At 39.0% G+C, this 18,677-nt stretch overlaps 1 protein-coding gene across 2 annotated transcripts in view; it reads right to left on the bottom strand.

Annotated features, from left to right (window-relative positions):
- The window catches only part of tpcn3 (two pore segment channel 3), a 33,276-nt gene that overhangs the window by 3,157 nt on the left and 11,442 nt on the right, over positions 1 to 18,677 (bottom strand). For both annotated transcript variants that reach the window (XM_032563886.1, XM_032563887.1), the window contains 7 exons: positions 17,926 to 18,052; positions 14,798 to 15,005; positions 10,204 to 10,348; positions 9,936 to 10,121; positions 8,188 to 8,252; positions 7,319 to 7,406; positions 6,928 to 6,997 (listed from right to left, as the gene is read on the bottom strand). In XM_032563886.1, the coding sequence (XP_032419777.1) occupies positions 6,928 to 6,997; positions 7,319 to 7,406; positions 8,188 to 8,252; positions 9,936 to 10,121; positions 10,204 to 10,348; positions 14,798 to 15,005; positions 17,926 to 18,052 (889 nt within the window). The remainder of the gene's footprint in view (positions 1 to 6,927; positions 6,998 to 7,318; positions 7,407 to 8,187; positions 8,253 to 9,935; positions 10,122 to 10,203; positions 10,349 to 14,797; positions 15,006 to 17,925; positions 18,053 to 18,677) is intronic.

Below are 18,677 nucleotides of genomic sequence, written 5' to 3'. Positions count from 1 at the left end.
AACACACCATGTTAGGACTCATAGACGGCAGTATTAAATATTATATATTTATAGTATATTAAATAGCTAGCTTAGAAACCGACCCTTACCTCCTCTCACCTGACGTGTTGAACAAATTACCGACTTTATTTAATTCACATCACATGATTTATATTAATGTGTCATAAACGATGTTTCCCCTTACACTGGAGCAGCATTAAAAACGTACAAAAGACGAGATGCTAAGAAGTTTTTTTCCATACATGCTAGGCTACATGACGGTACGGCACTGTCTCCATGGTTACTAACGGTTAGACACGTACCTTCTCCATAAAGCAATATTTGATGTCTTTCTAATCATACTTACTTATAAAGTATATCAACGTTAGTCGTTTTACTTTCCCTGCAAATTCGTGATTACACCGACGGCTGACAGTCATGATTATTAACAGCTGCCAGTCGTTATGGTTAACGGCTGCTATCCATCGCCGTAGCATCTTTCCTCATTAAAAGTCAGAAAATAAAATTACATCTTAGGTTTCTATCCTTGTCCGTTTAATGCGGCCAACCGCGCATCATATATTAGCTCATTTTGGCCCAAAATGGAAATGAGTTTGATATTTGGGATAAAAACGAGTGAATCATGGACTATTTTGAATGTAAACAAGAATAAAGAGTGAGATATTTGGTGGTGGAATGATGTCACACCACCAGCAAAGGAAGACTCTGTGATGTCACTGGCGGTGCAGTCTGTGATGTCATCAACTGCAGAATTGTATGCAACACAATTCTGCATATTTTTCATTGCTTGCAATATCACTGACCAGTTCAGACGTGCGCAAAGCTCTTTAAGGTAGTTTACCGATCGACAACTTTAGGGATTGTATTTAGGAGAATATGTCTCATTATACGCCGAGATACCGCAGTGGAACGATGGGACCCCACGCGAGAAGGGGAGGCCAGCAAAACCCCCAAGGCAGGTTCCCTCCTGCACACCCGAGAATCTTTCACGGGGAAATCCAAGAACTCAGCTACGCCCTGGAAATGGAGAGAGCCGGGAGGGTTGAAGACAACCAGAAACTGGCCCACCTGGAGGCCGAGCTGGAAGAGACGAAATTCCAGTTAAAGAAGCAGAAAGCTCTCAAAGAAACATTGATCAACCAGGCCAAGGAGGCAAAGAGGGAACTTGAGAGACTAGAGAAGTTCAGCGATCCAGCAGTCCTTAACGCTGCGGTCATTGCTTCTAAGGTTCACAACGATGTGAAGTACATGAAGAAGAAGAACTTGCAAGAAGACTTTGAGGAGTTAAAGGTGGCCCACCTCCTCAGCCGGGAAGCGTTTGTAGCTGAAATACAAGCTGAGAGAAAGAAAAGTCTGGCCCTCCAAGAAGAACTGAACCAACTCCAGACTTCATACGAGGAGCTGCGTTCCCAGTATGAAGCAGATGATGCTCTGCTGAGGCAGGAGGCCGAGACACAAAAGTATGATGAAGCCAGGCTCAGTGAGGAACAACGGCTGTTGGAGAACTTGAGAGCTGAAAAGGATGAAATGTATCAAGAAATGTCTCAAACAATCACATTCCTGCAAGGCAGCGAGAAACTTCTGCAGGAGGAATTAACTCAGCTCAAATGTTCATACAATGAGCTCAATTGTAAATACGAAAGGGATGTTTCTGGATTGAAGCAAGACGTGGATAGATATCAGGAGGAAGTGAGACATGCGACAGATGCCAACATAGAAAGAGACGAGAATCTGCAGCTCATCAACAAACTGAGAGCTGAAAAGGAGGAGCTCCTCCAAAAAATGTCAGGAGAAATCGAGACATACCAGCATCAGGTAGAGCAGGAGAGAAAAGCTCACCTGGAGAAAACAGAGGAGGACAAGAAGCTTCTAGACAATATGAGAGCTGAGAAGGAGGAGCTCCTCCACAAAATGTCAGGAGAAATCTCAATTCGGCAAAAGAGGGAAAAGCAAATGCTGCATGAGCTGGACCAGATTCACACTCTCTACGAGGAGCTAAAATGTAGATATGAAAGAGACATTATGGACATACAGCAGCAGGTTGAGACATACGAACAGAAGGTAAAGCAGGAGGAAGCTGCTCTTTCAAAGAAAGAAAAGAAAGAAAAGCTTATCCAAGAGAGAAAACATTCTGCGCTGAAACAAGAAGTCGAAAAACTTCAGCATCAGGTAGAGCAGGAGAGAAAAGCTCACCTGGAGAAAACAGAGGAGAACAAGAAGCTTCTAGACAATATGAGAGCTGAGAAGGAGGAGCTCCTCCTAAAAATGTCAGGAGAAATCACTATTCTTCAAAAGAGAGAGAAGCAGATGCTGAACGAACTGGATCAGTTTCACATTTCGCATGAGGAGCTAAAACGCAGATTTGAAAGAGACAATATGGATTTACAGCAGGAGGTTGAGACATACCAGCATCAGGTAGAGCAGGAGAGAAAAGCTCACCTGGAGAAAACAGAGGAGAACAAGAAGCTTCTAGACAATATGAGAGCTGAGAAGGAGGAGCTCCTCCACAAAATGTCAGGAGAAATCTCAATTCGGCAAAAGAGAGAGAAGCAAATGCTGCATGAACTGGACCAGGTTCACACTCTCTACGAGGAGCTAAAATGTAGATATGAAAGAGACATTATGGACATACAGCAGCAGGTTGAGACATACGAACAGAAGATTTACAACAATGATTTACAAAGAGAAAGAGACGATCTACTGCTGGCCGACAGTCTCAGAGCCGAGGAAGAAGGTTTCCAACAACAACCCATCACGGTTTCCCAAGAGAAGGAAGAAGATGATTCACAGAACCAAGTTAAAGTCCTAAATCAAGAGGTTTCTTCAGAGGAGGATCTCGCAGGAGAACCTTTACCAGGTTCTTCCACTGATCCAGAATCCTCAGAAGAGACCGAGGTTGCTGGAGAAACCATCCTGGAGGATTTGGACGATCCAGATGGTAAAAGGAAAAAATCTAAAATTTCCTTTTGGAAGAAGGTACGAAACTTTCTGCGATGTAAGAAGCCAAAAAAGAAACAAACGAGTAAAGACAATCAAGATCATGTCTAAAGTTCTTGATTTTGATATTTAGAGAAGGAGAAAGACGTGCAGGAGACGAACCGAGGACTGGAATCAAACGCATGGAGGATGTAGCCTCTGTGAACGGGGCGCCATGCCACGCTCCGTCAAGACCAAATTTAAAAAGTTTTCCCCCCATTGACAAACTAGAAAATAGATCCCTTCCCAACCCAATTGGAAAAAACGTGGGCAGCACGGTGGTGCAGCGGTTAGCGCTGCGTCTTCACAGACACCATCTGTGTGGAGTTTGCATGTTCTCCCCGTGTTTGCGTGGGTTTTCTCCGGGTGCTCCGGTTTCCCCCCACATCTCCTAAAACATGTCGGTCAGGTCAGTTGGTCACTGCAAATTGCCCCCAAAGATTTGAAGAAACCCCAAACACATGTGCAGCTTTATTGTTAAACTTGTCAAATTAATTGAATTAGCCGTACGTTAGCCCTTTTCCCTTCGCTGCTTTAGCGCCGCAACAACACTGGGCTCAATTTTTATAGCAACGAATTGATTTAAGAATTAAAATGTCTTCTTTTAATAGTAATAATTTCTGTTTATTTTCACTGTATTTGTGCTTTTATGGTTTGTCCTTTAGTTTATCTTTTCTACTCACTTTTTATATTAAATTGCACTGAATTGTAGCTCATTAAACTGTTTAAACCTGTATTTTAAAGAAGACTAGCAAAAGGATCATGCAGTGGCTGTTTTAGGGCGACTGTGGCTCGGTGGGTAGAGTGGTCGTCTTGTGACCAGAAGGTTGTAAGTTCGATTCCAGCTTCCTCAGCCACATGTTGAGCTGCCCCGGGGCGGGGCACTTAGCGGCAAGTTGCCCTCCAATCTGCATGTCGGTGTGAATGTGACTGTAGTGTGAAGCGCTTTGAGTGGTCAACATGACTAGCAAGGCACGACACAAGTTCAGTCCATTCACCTGTTTTTCTTTGATAAATCCTGTTGTTCTTTTTATACCAAACATAAAAAAGCTGATTTAACAGGTTTGGATTCTTCAGGTTCCAGGATGTTAAATGAAGATTAGAGTTTAATCTGTACATAGTAATAGATGATAATTGTAATCATAATTTAATACTCCGGACCCTGAAGAAGCCCAAACTTGTTTTATCTGGTTTGTTTGTTATAAGAAAAAACAGGTTTTATCAAAAATAAAAGTTACTGTGGGATCTTTCAGTTAGTCTTTATTTAGAAATACAGATTCAAGATAATATTAGAAACTTAACAAAAAAGTGCAATTTAACATGAAAAACTGTAGAAAAGGTAAAAAGAAGAACAATCCATGAAAGTATGAAAACAGAAAACTTAATCAGAAATCATTTCCACTACAGGAAGAAATCGATTCTTAGATAATATTTTGTAATAAATATGAAACTTTTGTGTTGTTGAGCTTATGTTCTGTCTGCTTGTATAAAAGAGAAGGAAAAGGGGCTAAGAAATGAATAATTCAATTATTTTTTTAACCAGATTTACAGTAAAACTGTAAATTATGTTTTGTTTAGGACGTTACTTCTAGGTTTTGTTTGTCAACATGGGTTCAATTCCCAGTCCTGGGGAATCTGCTGCATGTCATTTCCTTCTCTCTCCTCCCAATTTCCTGTTCAGCCTGTTAAATAACGGCCTAAAAAACTTTATTAGAGCCTAAAAAAATTTTTTTTTTTAAACTACAAAGATACATTTCACCTCACAACTGGACCCAAGGTCAGAATTTGCTTCCCACCACATTGAGTTTGTTTCCTCATCTTATAAAACAACTTTCTTCCTCTCTCTCTCATTTTCTCACTGTCTTACATAATTAACAGGTCACACACACACACACACACACACACACACACACACACACACACACACACACACATTTACACATCCCCTCCATGGGCTGCCACCTTATCGTGGTGGGGGGGTTTGAGTGTCCCAGTGATCCTAGGAGTCTTGCTGTCGGGGCTTCATGCCTCTGGTTGGGCCACCCAATGCAGACAGGTCCAAGGTGAGGAACCAGACCAAGTGCAGCCCAAAGATCCCTTATGATGAAAACGACCATTGGAAACAGTGGTTCTGCTCGCCCGTACATGAGGTCCCACCCTGGAGCCAGTCCTGAGGTTGGGGCACGTTGGGGAGCCCCTGGTGGCCGGGCTTTAACCCACAGAGCCCGGCCGGGCTCAGCCCGAAAAGAGCCGATGGGTTCCGGCTAGAAATAGTCGGACTCGGGGCGTGCTGTGGTGGCGCAGGGGGTTAGCACGCACCACGTTTGGAGGCCTTAGTCCTCGAAACGGACGTCGTGGGTTCGACGACCTTTGCCCCCTCTCCTCGCCCTCCTTCCTGTCTGCCTGCTGTCAGAAAAATACGAGCCACTAGCGCCGCAAAAACTCTTAGGGTTGGATGTTCTCCCACCCTGGAGTTGCCCCTTGTGAGAGGCGCTGGGCAGGAGTGGGCTGACTTGTTGCCTCCCGCCTTGGTGCGTTTGGGATGAACAAGAGGACAGCCTCTCCCTCTACCTACGGGTTTGGGTCGGGTTCTGACTGTTTACCCAGCCTTTTTAAGTCCTTGGAGGGGGTACTGGAGAGTGCCCCTCCTGGGAACTGCCTTGTTATCCTGGAGGGGTTTTCTCCGCAGGGTCTCTGGGCTCCCTTAGAGAAAGGGTGAAAAGCCCAGAAATCCAGGAGTCATTGATGTTTATACATATATCCAGGGTTTCCCCCAGCGCATCTGCTGGTGTCGGCCAGCGGGTGACCCGTCAGTTATTCAGTTGGCGAAACCTCAAAAAAGCAAATAAACCGGCGACACGCCAGAACCGCACACTGTAAGAAGCTCAGGCGGGATCTTAGAACTACGGGAGGTTCAAACTCCACTCATTCATGTTTAGCTTACAGAAAAACGCCAACCCGTGAAATAAACAAAAGCAAACTGACCAATCAGATTTAGGCTTTGTGCCCCACCTCACCCCCACAGACTCTACACAGCTGTGTGCACAATATCTTTGGACACAAAATATATTTTTTTCTCCACAATTTTGTTAATAGTAAAGAGGGTTAGATAATAAAACAAGAACTATTCTATTCTTTTTTTATTCAAAGGAAAATCTCAAGGTACTCAGTTCGTCCAGCCGTGCAGCTGCAGCACCAATCCAGGCTCTCAGTCACTGGTGGGAAATTTATCATCACACAGAAAATCTCCAAAAGGGAATCAAACTTAAAACTCTGAACCAAGAACTTCTGATCACAATATAGCAATTAACCGTATCTGCCATGGTAAATTATTACTGATAACTACTGTGAGTAGTCCCTAACATTAATATGATCAGGCAGCATGTAATCATATATACATATATGTATATATATTATTGTTATAAAGGCTGAGCCAAGAACATTTAGACTTAGACTTAGACTGACTTTATTGTCATTTTGCATGCACAGGGTGTATACAGAGAAAGTATAATACTTTCTATTTCTCCCAAGCAGAAAGTATTTAGGAGAAATACAATTAACGGTACATGCACATCTTTGCAGTCATTTTTTGTTATAAAAAATGAATCTTGTGACAGAAGGAAAATGCTTATTTTGTTTCACAAAGCACCTGACTTCTTAGGATGTAATGTGTTCATGTTCATCAGAGAAACAGCCTGAGGAAAAAAAAATCTGTGGTTGGTGGCTGGATTTTGCAAATGGCACTCTGCAGACCCCACACGTCCTGGACACAATTTAGACTTTTAACTTTAGGTTCCCACTACGGAGATGTAGATATAAGAAAATAATAACATGGTGTTGAGAAAATGACTTGTGGAAGGGCTGCAGATAATTTGAACTTGGAGCTTTTCCAGATTTTTATCCAGACATTGACAGACAAGAGACATGAAAGTGAGTTTAACTGCTACTTACGAGAATGAGCTGTCCAAATGTAAGAATCGCAGGACCAATTCTAATCAGTGTGTTGATGATCGCACGAAACCTAAAAAATACATTTCTTTGTTAGCTTAGCCGCATGAATGGGCGCTACTTGAAACACAGAAATCAATGTGCATGATAAAATGACAACACAAAGCGAGGCGATCAGAAAAACAGCAAAGGATGCTGTAGGGATCAAACTATAAACTACTCTGAGGTTTGTTTTGATTTTACAGTCAGATTGAGTTTCCACCATGAGGAAAAAGTATGTTCATCTGACTTTTATTGAACACAGTGGACTTGATCATTGGCTGATTGGTACGTATAAATAAATGATCCACAATCAGATAAAGATTTACAAGGGAGAATGTAAGACATTTAAAACCTCTTGATTCTGTCCACCACTCGTATCAATCTGAGGACTCGTAGGATGAAGACGATATCCAGAACCTGCCGGCTGGTGTATCCGCCCGCTGCATCAGAACAGAATATATTGTACTTACATTTATGAGCCATAAATAAATGAGATCATGAAAGACGTTCCCTCTTTAGTGAGATATACAGTATACATCTTGTGTTGTGCCATCATAGCTTATCAATCATTTTTGTTAAAAGGTAAACAACATTTACTCTGAAATTCAAGACTTCTTGTGAAACGACTGCACTGCTGGTGGCTCTTAATTAGATTTTTTATGGACTTTTGCACATAGCATTTTTGATTAAGGTAGTCCATGTTTAAGCAATTATTTCCTTTGGTTTTAGAGACTAAGATGGAAGGATTTTTGCTGTTTATTTGTTTTCATTGTTTTTATAAACAATAAAAAACTTTATATCGCATCAGACAGCGATATAAAGAGGAGCAGCAGCAGCAAATGAGTTGGAATAGCAAATTTTTATTATCTTTTTTTAAATCATAAAAACCTAACAATGTCAGAAGGGACTTTTAAGATCCACTGTAGGAACTTTAAAAATGTTTTTAGTATGCAAAGCGGCTAATAAGACACTGAATTTGCATTTCTTTAAAAAAAATTCAGAAGAAATAAAAATTTGTCATAATGTCACATCACATGATCAGATTGTTTTTTCCCCCAACAACCAAGAGTTCACAGTTTAAAAAACAAACAAACAAGTGAAACAACAATTTGTGTCAGCAGAAATAAAGATCAGTTTTTGTTAACTAAAGTTTTTCTTGTTTCAAGCACCACATTAAAGATGAACTCAGTTTAATATATTAGAAGAAAAAGCAGCTCTTACATGACTTTAAGGCGGAGTTGATGATTGTGGCAATAAGAGCAGAAATGACCACGATGGTGTCAAACCTGGAGACAAAAAGCTGTTTTCAGTTAGCAGATATTGATATGCGGAGCTACAGAAACATAATAAGAATGTATTAAGAGAACTGGATGGAGAACATCACTAAACATATAAGTAACTGATTTTACAAAATTTTTTTACTCCAGCAGGAACTCTACAATGTTAAAACAATGTCCAACTTTTACACAAATGAGTGAATTCTTTTCTCCGACTGAAACTGTGTTCTCCATCCACTTCTTGTAATTCATTCAAAGCATCCAAACTCCACATTGCAAACATCTGTGGAGGGAGGCGTGCAACTGCATTTCTGCTCAGCAGGGCTGCAGGTAACTGAATAATAACTGCATTCACTTTTACAAATATACACAGAGAGAAGTCTGAAAGTAAAAAAAACCCAGTAATAATCCTCTTTCTTTGTTTTATGAAGCAACTCTGAAGTTTTTACTTTCAGACTTTCTGACCGCAAACTGAGCCTCATGACTCAGAAGCTGCTTTGCTCCCAAACGAGTAAAACTTCTGCTTAAAGCATCAAAGAGCTGCTCCAAGCGCTTCTGGATTGTGCGATGCGAAAAGCAGCTGATAATAAGACCGGAGATGTGTCACATACCTGGTGCTTATAATCTGGGATGTGGAAAGGCTGTGTGAAATGGATGCAACACGGCTAATTGATTATGACATTTTTTAATCAAGTGAAAAGATAAACAGTTTTGTTGCTTTGACAAAAAAAACTTAAAGCAACCAGACATCATTTTGGGTTCTTCTCCACCCAAATACTGACCCGTCTGTTAATGAAATGTCGCTTTGTGATCTTGAGCTCGGTGGATTTTTACATCAAATGGATAAAAATTAACAGAAATGAAAGCAGTTATGTAACTTCATATTTCACCTTGATGGGGTAAAAATCAGCAAATTATAAGCGACAATCTTTGTCTCTAAAATGAAATATGTGGAATTACTTACTGAACCAGCAAAAAACAGACAAGTTTGTTGAATAAAACAAATACAATTTAATAAGGAAAAAGCAGAAGCATTTTTCTCATAAGTAGGCATGAGTTAGTCACAGTTATGGTTTCATAACTGCTGAATTTTTACCATTTAAACCATTAAATAGTTTAAAATATCTTTTAAAGTATTAAAAGATATGGCTTTAAAAAAGAGAGAAAGCCTCTCCGGGCATAAGGGACGGGATAAAGAATCGTTGCTCCTCCCCCGCATGTTGCTGAAAGAAAGCTGTTACATGTTTTTATTCAATTTGCTTCAAAAAAAAATTATTTTTTTTTGAGGAAATATTTTAGGTAAAAAAAACAAAAAAAAAAACAAAACGTCAACAGTACTGTGGAAACTAAAACTGCACCACTTATCCAAGTTGTTAGTTTTAGCAGGCTTCCTCTGTTTACACACTAAATAAATACATGACATTAATCACCAAATTATTTTCAGCAGCAGGAGGAATAATAGATTTTTATTCTTCATTCAGATCATTAGTATTTTAATGTGATTTTCTTGTTTAACTGCATGACAATTTTGTCATATTTTTACCTTAAACTCCACAGAAAATCAGCAGTGATCAATGAGAATATATTTTTATTGTTTGTGCTGTAAACAAACGGTAACAAAAAACAACAGTAGGAGAGAATAAAGAATGAAACGTTAAGTGAAGGTGGTTTTAATTACAAACTCGTTCTCACCAGTTCCAGAAGCTGTGTTTGGAGAAGAAGGCTCTGGGCTCAAACACGTAGAGTTTCAACAGGATCTCCAGAACGTAGAGCGCCAGAAAAACCCACTCCGAGTTGGAGATCAGCGGATTCTCCTCATCCAGGCCGATAAACACGGCATTCACCAGGATGATCAGGTCGAAGGTGATAACAAAGCCCCTGAAGTTAAAAGAACAATGCAGTCAATATTCTGCTTGTTTCTGGGTTTTTTGTGCGATAAGCGGTCATGCAGAGAGCTCACCGGTGTTGGACGACTCTGCAGAGCAAGCGGCTCGGCTTCGACTCGTAGAAACTGGGGATCAGACTCTGAAGTGGGTGCGGTCTCGACTTCAGCGTAATCACTTCGATGTTCAGAAGATCGGCTAGCTGGACAAAAGCCACCTTACCTAACCATCAACAACGTGGAAAAAAGGCAGAGAATAAAACAATTTAAGGTTTAATTAGTACAAAACTAAATTCCATCTGTAATATTCGCATAATAGAGTTTTACTTCTGTCAACAAGAACCTACCTGGATATTTAAGCAATATGTTCACATTTCCGGGAGCAACACGTATTTATCTTTGCATCAGATTTCTTATTAACAAAACCAGTCGTATGCGACACCGGTCTTGTGTTGATACAATCATGTAATTTGAAAACAAATGCAGTGAAAAACTATTCAACTTGTCCAGGAATTCAAGATAAATGCGGACAGAGGTTTGAGAATATGGATGAACCGATAATTTGAGATATTATCAGTATCCATTGACAATACTGCTGTGATAACAATATTAAATACATTTTCCTATTCTTTCGACATTGCGATAAAACAACCACGCCCAACAATCCCTCTGCATCATTATCACATCACATGATCACACAAATACAACATGCCCCAGTTGCTGCTGCAGCAAAAATCACCTTAGACAGATTTAGAAACATCAGTCTGGTTAAATCTAAACCACTCAAAGATCTGGACTGGGCAGCAAGTTGCAGTTGGTCAATGCATTTATTAATGTGTGTTTATTATAAGATAAACACAGAAGGAAAGGAAGAGAAAGATGAGGGAAAGAATATAGTATTAAAAAAAATATTGAAGGGAGTCTATTATGCAAAATTTACATTTTGGATGTCTTTGTATTTCCATTTGGGTCTCTAGTGCTTCTAAAAATAACCCAAGTATTTTAAAAAAAGAAAGAAAAGAAAACAAAGCTGTTTGTTTTCTTTCCAGACCCCGAATGTTTTGGGGGGGTCTGGAAAATGAGCCATTTTAAAAATCTCTCAAATGTAACATCACAAATCAGCAGGCACTGCCACTCGCCTAGCAAGCCCAGCTGAACCCAGCCCGTTACCTAGCAACCCTATCAAGCTTAGCCCATTAGCTAGATTACCTGTCTTCCCAAGCAGGTCAGCCGATTTTACCTCTGTACAACAGCTGCTGGAACTGTTTTGTTGTTGATTTACCATCCAGAAACCACTTGTTGGTCGTGCAGGAGGTCCTACTTCTGCTTTTCGAAGGTATAGTGTTGTATCGTTGCACATCTGTTTGCAACCATTTTCATCTGAGAGTGTAAAAGTGTAGTTGAAGGCCGTGGCCAGAAGCAGCTTATTGGGATTTAAAGTGACAAGACATCATAAAACAACTCATTCTGAAGAAGCTCAAAAATGGAAGGACTGACAAGATTAAAATCTCATTATCTAAGAATGATTTTGTAAAAAAAATTAATGAACTTATTTTGCATATCCCATAGAAATATTCTACTCTGTTCAAGGAAGCATAACAGGTGATCTTGAAAGGACAGGAATCAGATGTCTGCTGCAGTAACTGCCTGGTTTCTCACAGTAAAGGTCTGGAAGTGCTTGATATTTATCGCAGGTTCTCTCTGATTGCGACAGACGATGAACTGGCAGTTGCATTTCTCACTCTGAGCCACCACAAACAGCCACTACAACCTCAGAGACAGATGTTTTATCAAAAAAGTCAAAATAATAAAAAAAGACTTTGGTCAAGACAGTCAATAATTGCATGTTGTGTAACCTGCAGTAAACCCATTAAAAATGAAGTAGTGCAATGACTTTCATCAGACAGTAGAAGAAAAAATAAACAACTTTTGATAAAAGTTTGACTGAATCTAACCCAAGATAATAAAAACTCTGACATTTCTCCTAGACAGGTGTTATGTTCATGTTAGTTTATTTTGTTATGTTTTTATTTTGTTATGTTTTAATTACAAGGGAGTAGATTAGTGTGGTTGACTTGTAAAAGTAATAAAAAAGGTAAAACACTAAATTACACTTGTTTAGTCTAATAACAACCAGCCTTAATATATCTATATAAATATATATGTTGATATAGATCTATATAATTTTAATTATGAATAATCTTCTCATTACTTCCTACATGATGCATTAAGAACCACTGAGTTTCTGTTTGCGTATGAGTTATTAATAGATAAGAGCTTTTTAATGAGAATCATAAATTCACATATCATTAATTTATCAAGATGACAAACAATTAAGTTAAAGATGCCACATGCAGTAAAATCTTAGTCCTGAAGGCAGACCACAACAGGCCAATTACGTTGATTTTATTATTACAAAATAAAACAAATATGTCCGTGTGAAACTGCTTGTTCTGTTTGGACAAACAGCACAGAACTGATCTAAGCAGAACTGGATGATCAAGCAGTTTGACTTCCTTTATGTGGAGGAACGGTGTGAAGAAAATGAGTCTGTAAACCTTCGCTGTGGGAAGAAGACTGAGCTGCATCATGACCAGAGGAGGGGAGAGAGCCAAAACATTTACTCAACTAACACTAGCACTACTTCAACACATTTTTACTCAAGTAAGAGTAAAAAGTAAACATCCAAAAAAATTACTCGATTGAAAAAGTATTTGGTAAAAAGTCTACTCAAGTCCTGAGTAATTGATCAAATAAATATCATAATTGCAAAATAAACGCGGAGCTCAGTTGAAGTCCAGACTGAAAACACATCTATTTCCCCTGACGTTCAACACCAGTTAAAATAACAAAAGTTATAACTTAATTCATTCAAGTTTTTGAGAATTTTCTGCGACTGAAACCAAGCATGTCTTGGTTTCTAATCATATTATTTCTTTGGTACTTTACTTCCCATTTTATTTATTTATAAGCAATAAATAAAAAGATTATTTTATTCATAAAGAGACTTAAATTTCTTTATTTATTATTTATCCGTCTGTTATGATGTAATTATTGTGAAGCACTTTGGCCAACTACGGTTGTTTTAAATATGCTTTATAAATAAACTTTAACTTGACTTCAAGTTACTCAGTGGGTAGAGTATCCAGAAATTTTACTCAAGAGTAGTGATACTTCATGATAAAATTACTCAACTAAAAGTAAAAATACTCCTAAAGGTAATTTTTTCCCAAAAGTTTCCTCAAGTAATTATAACTAGTTACTCTGATCATGACTGGCATCATTTGTTTTAGGTATTAATACGTTTATTTCAGTTAAATATAATTTATATTGGTTGGGCTCAAGCAGTGAAGGTCTTATCTGTATAACATTGTGTTTATTTCTGTAAAAGTTTTATGTTTCGGTCAGTGTTGTAGTCAAGACCAACTAACCCAAGACCAAGACCAGAATGTATCGAGACCGAGAAAAGACCAAGACTTTTAGGGTCCGAGACCAAGTAAAGACCAAGACCGAGGGAATTCGAGACCAAGACCAATGCTCCACGGTACATGACACAATAAAATGTGAAATATGAACAAAATTGCTTCTCAAATTGATCTGAAAGATTCACATTCCCATAAAACCACCTAGATATTAAATACTTAGAGCTGAAATAAATTTAACCAATATTAAAAGCAGAACAAACTCTTTGTTCTGCTTTGCTTCCATCTGTGCTACAATCTGCGGTGGTCTTATGCCATTCCTAACAAGATAACACCCTGGGCGGTTGCCCATATCGCCCATGTCAGAAACCACCGCTGTCTGCACCATTAAACATAGCAACTGAGGCAATGCACTAACTGTAAACAACACTCAACTATGAACACTGACCAAGGAGCAACAAGCAAGAAGTAACCAAGCACAAGGTGCACGTTGTGACTGTTCTCGCCTTCTCTCCCGCTGCATGAAGCCAGGCAGCGCAAAGTGCTGCAATGTCTGCCATGGCAGGTGACAAAAACAATCAAAGAGTAATGCGCATGCTCTGCGTGCTTTCGTTCTTGTATTTTATTTATTTGCTATATCAATGTATATAATAAAATGAAAATAATAGTAGCTACTGCAGCAGGGGCACAACTACAGTACATACTTTCTGAGGTGTATGTGAACATGTCATCAGCCCTCTGCCCCCCAATTACATAAACTTGTACAACTCATCTTTAATTAAAGCATCAATAATAATAAGTGTACATATGTGTGAATAAATTGCTGCCTACAGGGAAATTAAAAAAGAATGAAACAAAAAACAGGGCAATATTTAATCATTTAAAATATAAGTGAGCCAAAGAGCCACTTCTGTTAGCCTGTGTCTAGAACCGCCTATGGGCTGCAGGTCTGAGGCATTTTGCTAGCATGTTTCCTATCATTCTTATAGCTTGATAGGAAGCCTTATCCAAACTGGCAACCCACATTAAAAAAATGGTGAAATAATATTGACCACAAAACACTGTATTTATAAAAGATCAACGTTTCTTTCTACACAATCCTAACAAACGTTTTTAATGTTGAAAAAATAAACGGCTTTATTGTGTCATGTACCGCGGGGTGCTGGTCTCGAGACCAAGACCGGTCTGGAGTACTACAACACTGGTTTTGGTGTTGATGAACGTGCAGTTCGGCCCGGTTCCTGACCCACCTATGAAGCCTTGGTTGCTGTCATCGCAGACTCTCCACAGCAGCTCTCTGTGGGCGCTGCTGATGTCGGGTCGCGCCCGCTGGACCAGTTTGTTCCAGTTTTCATGGCTCACCACAGGGGGGCCGCCTTCTTCCCTCTGCTCCTGCAGGACGCCGAACGCTCGCGCCATTTTGTGCCGTTTGGCCCTCACCAGCTGCCGTATCTCCTCCTGTTTTAAGGCAACAAAAGAGAAAAGTGGGGAATACACAGCTTGGACTTTAATTCTAGGCCAACAGATTCTGTTTAAGTAGAAGGCGCTTCAATAAGATAATAAAGTGCATTCATGCATTTAGGTTATAACACATTTTTAAAAGTTTTACATCTCCCTCTACTGATCCTTTTGCAACTACGTCACTGAATCATCCTAAGGACGTCGGAAATGAAGATCGGGAGTATTGAGTTGAGTGACTTAAGTTGTTTTCCCAAGTTGTTTTTGTCAGTTTATTTATCGCTTCGTTTTGTTCGAGTCGAGCTAATTTATCTGTGAACGTAACACACCTGGTTGGGGCTCATAATAGCTAGCTTAGAAACCGACCCGAACCTCCTCCCTCCTGACATGTTGATCAAATTACCGACTCTGACTAAATTCACACCACATGATTTATATCACCATGTCATAAACAGCGTCTCCCTTTACATTGGAGCAGCATTAAAAACGTACAGAAGACGCTAACCAACTTTTTGCTAGGCTACATGACAGTGGGGTGTCGTTTCCATGGTTACCAATGGTTAGACGCTTAGTAACCATTCATAATGCGATATTTGATATCTTTCCAATCACAGTTATGAAGTATATGAAAGTTAATCTTCTTACCTTGTAAAAAGTGTTCGCTGCAAATGCACGGTTACACTGAGGGCGAACAGACATTAAGATTAACGGCCGCCGCATCTTTCCTCATTAAAAGTTTTCCTATTTGTGCAGCCGGCCACCCCCTAGGACCATTTTTACTGCGAAATCAACTAAATAGAAGCCATATAAGGCTACCAGAGGTGTGTTTTTGACTAACTTTAAGGCTACCAGAGGTGTGTTTTTGACAAACTTTAAAGGAGCGCATTGGCTGTTTTACGTCCGTCATGGCGGAGTGGGCGGGGTTTCGAAGAGAGTGTCGTCACGTGCAAAGGGTCAATAAGACATCCGTTTTCTTTTTAGCTGAATACAGGATAAATGTTGCTTCATTACGGAGCCCCCTAGGGGACATGGGGATTTTTTTTTCTTTTGCGTTCCCTCGCAATACTTTTGCATTACCTCGCAAAACATTTGCGTTCCCTCGCAAAACTTTTGCGTTCCCTCGCAATACTTTTGCGTTACCTCGCAATACTTTTGCGTTACTTCGCAAAACATTTGCGTTCCCTCGCAATACTTTTGCGTTCCCTCGCAAAACTTTTGCGTTCCCTCGCAATACTGTACTGGTCAGTTATGCAGCATAATTGAACACTGCAAGCCTTTCTTACGGTGGGCGCCGTACTTTATGCTTTAATATAAGGTTATGTGAGGTATTTCCATGAATGTTAGTATCTTTTTGTGAAATATCTGAAGTTTTATATCTTTCTTTAGGATAGAAAGGCGCCACAAACCTACGATATAAACAGAAACTTTCCGTAAGTAGGAAAGAAATAAAAATACATCCTAATTTGGACTATTTCTGAGTTATTATCGCGGGTAATAAATCATCTGACAGTTTTGATTGTGTCTCTGTTGTGTTCGTAGTCTGAATGGTTTAAAGAGCTGCTTTCAGTGCCGCTCCATCTTAGCCTTAACAGACATAAACATGCAGGAAAAAATCGATTTTCAATCAGTGTTTTGCACCAAACAGTTAATAATAATAAACAAGTTTTCACTGAGGCTCTGTAAGAGCCATATGAATGAAATGAGTAATTATTGATATGACAGGAGCAAGCGGCTTTGACACTTAGTGTGTCGACGTGGGAGTGACATCACCAGGTATGAATGGGAAGGATACTGGCTTTGTGTGTATTAGGAAGCGGGTGAGCGGGGCGGTCAGTCCTGGCAAAGTTTGGAGCATGATCATCAAAATGGAATAAATCGATAATTGTGACAGAACAAAGAAAAGGTTTGGAGTTGATTGATACACAGACAGATGAGATTCCCCGAGTTAACCCAGTGCGGCCCTTTACCATCATTACTTTGTTGTGTTTTTAATAATAAAAACTTGTTAATAATAAAAACTGTTTGGTGCAAAACCCTGATTGAAAATTGATTTATTTTTTCCTGCATGTTTATGTCTGTTAAGGCTAAGATGGAGCGGCACTGAAAGCAGCTCTTTAAACCATTCAGACTACGAACACAACAGAGACACAATCAAAACTGTCAGATGATTTATTACCCTCGATAATAACTCAGAAATAGTCCAAATTAGGATGTATTTTTTATTTCTTTCCTACTTACGGAAAGTTTCTGTTTATATCGTAGGTTTGTGGTGCCAATTTCTATCCTAAAGAAAGATATAAAACTTCAGATATTTCACAAAAAGATACTAACATTCATGGAAATACCTCACATAACCTTATATTAAAGCATAAAGTACGGCGCCAACCGTAAGAAAGGCTTACAGTATTCAATTATGCTGCATAACTGACCAGTACAGTATTGCGAGGTAACGCAAAAGTATTGCGAGGGAACGCAAAAGTTTTTGCGAGGTAACGCAAAAAGTTTTGCGAGGTAACGCAAAAGTATTGCGAGGGAACGCAAAAGTTTTGCGAGGGAACGCAAAAGTTTTGCGAGGGAACGCAAAAGTATTGCGAGGTAACGCAAAAGAAAAAAAATTCTCCATGTCCCCTAGGGGGCTCCGTACTTCATACATGGAAAACATTTTTATTTTCCATGTTTGATCTCATTTTGTGCATCGCGAGAAGCTGCTGCTTTAACAGCTTGAGCTTAAATGACCCACAGAATATTTAATTTGTTGTTGGTTTAATACACTGTTATTAGTTTACAATTCAAACATTACAAAGGGATAATAAAGCTGACAATACAAGAATGTATACAACTCTCACAGTACTAGTTCTAGAAAAAAAATTATTTGTGTTGTAAAAAACAAAAAAACATTTCTATATCAGTCAGTAGGTACCTTCAGGTGTTTTTTGTAGTTGTTGAACACAACAGCCAGGAAGACAGACATGAAGATGTATGTGTTGATGAGGATGTACAAGATGAAGAACAGGGCAAAAATAGAGTTGGAGTTGTACGCAGGCATCCTGCAAACGAGAAGCAGACGGTATTTATCGCAAATAATTACATGTTTACAAGAAACAGAGTAAAAAATGCAAAGTCACAGTGCAGTTCCTCCCTTCTGTGTATCTCAGAAGGCAGAAACAGTTCATGTGGTTTTAGTGTCACAGTTATATAAATTGCAGTAAAACGTTTTGCCCAATGCAAAGACCAGAGTTGGGTAGTAACTAATTACATTTACTCAATTACATTCACTTGAGTAACTTTTTGAAAAAAAATAAAAAATACTTTTAGGAGTATTTTTACTATAATGTACTTTTTACTTTTACTGGAGTCATTTTATTATGAAGTATTTCCACTCTAACTTGAGTAAAATTTCTGAATTTTTTACCCACCTGCAGGTTTGGTTTTAATGAGTTTTTTATTTAAAGAAACTGATTTGTAAAAATTATCTTTTGCCTGATTTTGTTATTTTTTTGTTACTTATTTGAATTGTTGTCATTTTTGTCTATAAAATATCAAAATTTCCTCTTAACTTTATATTTTGGTCCATCTGATGAATTTGATCAGTTACTCAGTACTTAAGTAAACTTTTTAATCAAATACTGTTTTACTCTTTCTTGAGTAAAAAAAAAGAAGTATTTTTTAGTA

The sequence above is a fragment of the Xiphophorus hellerii genome, chromosome 5 (genome assembly GCF_003331165.1).
Source record: "Xiphophorus hellerii strain 12219 chromosome 5, Xiphophorus_hellerii-4.1, whole genome shotgun sequence".
In the NCBI taxonomy this organism is placed as follows: domain Eukaryota; kingdom Metazoa; phylum Chordata; class Actinopteri; order Cyprinodontiformes; family Poeciliidae; genus Xiphophorus; species Xiphophorus hellerii.
Note: the sequence above shows the minus strand (reverse complement) of the source record. Positions and strands in the feature narration are given on the sequence as shown.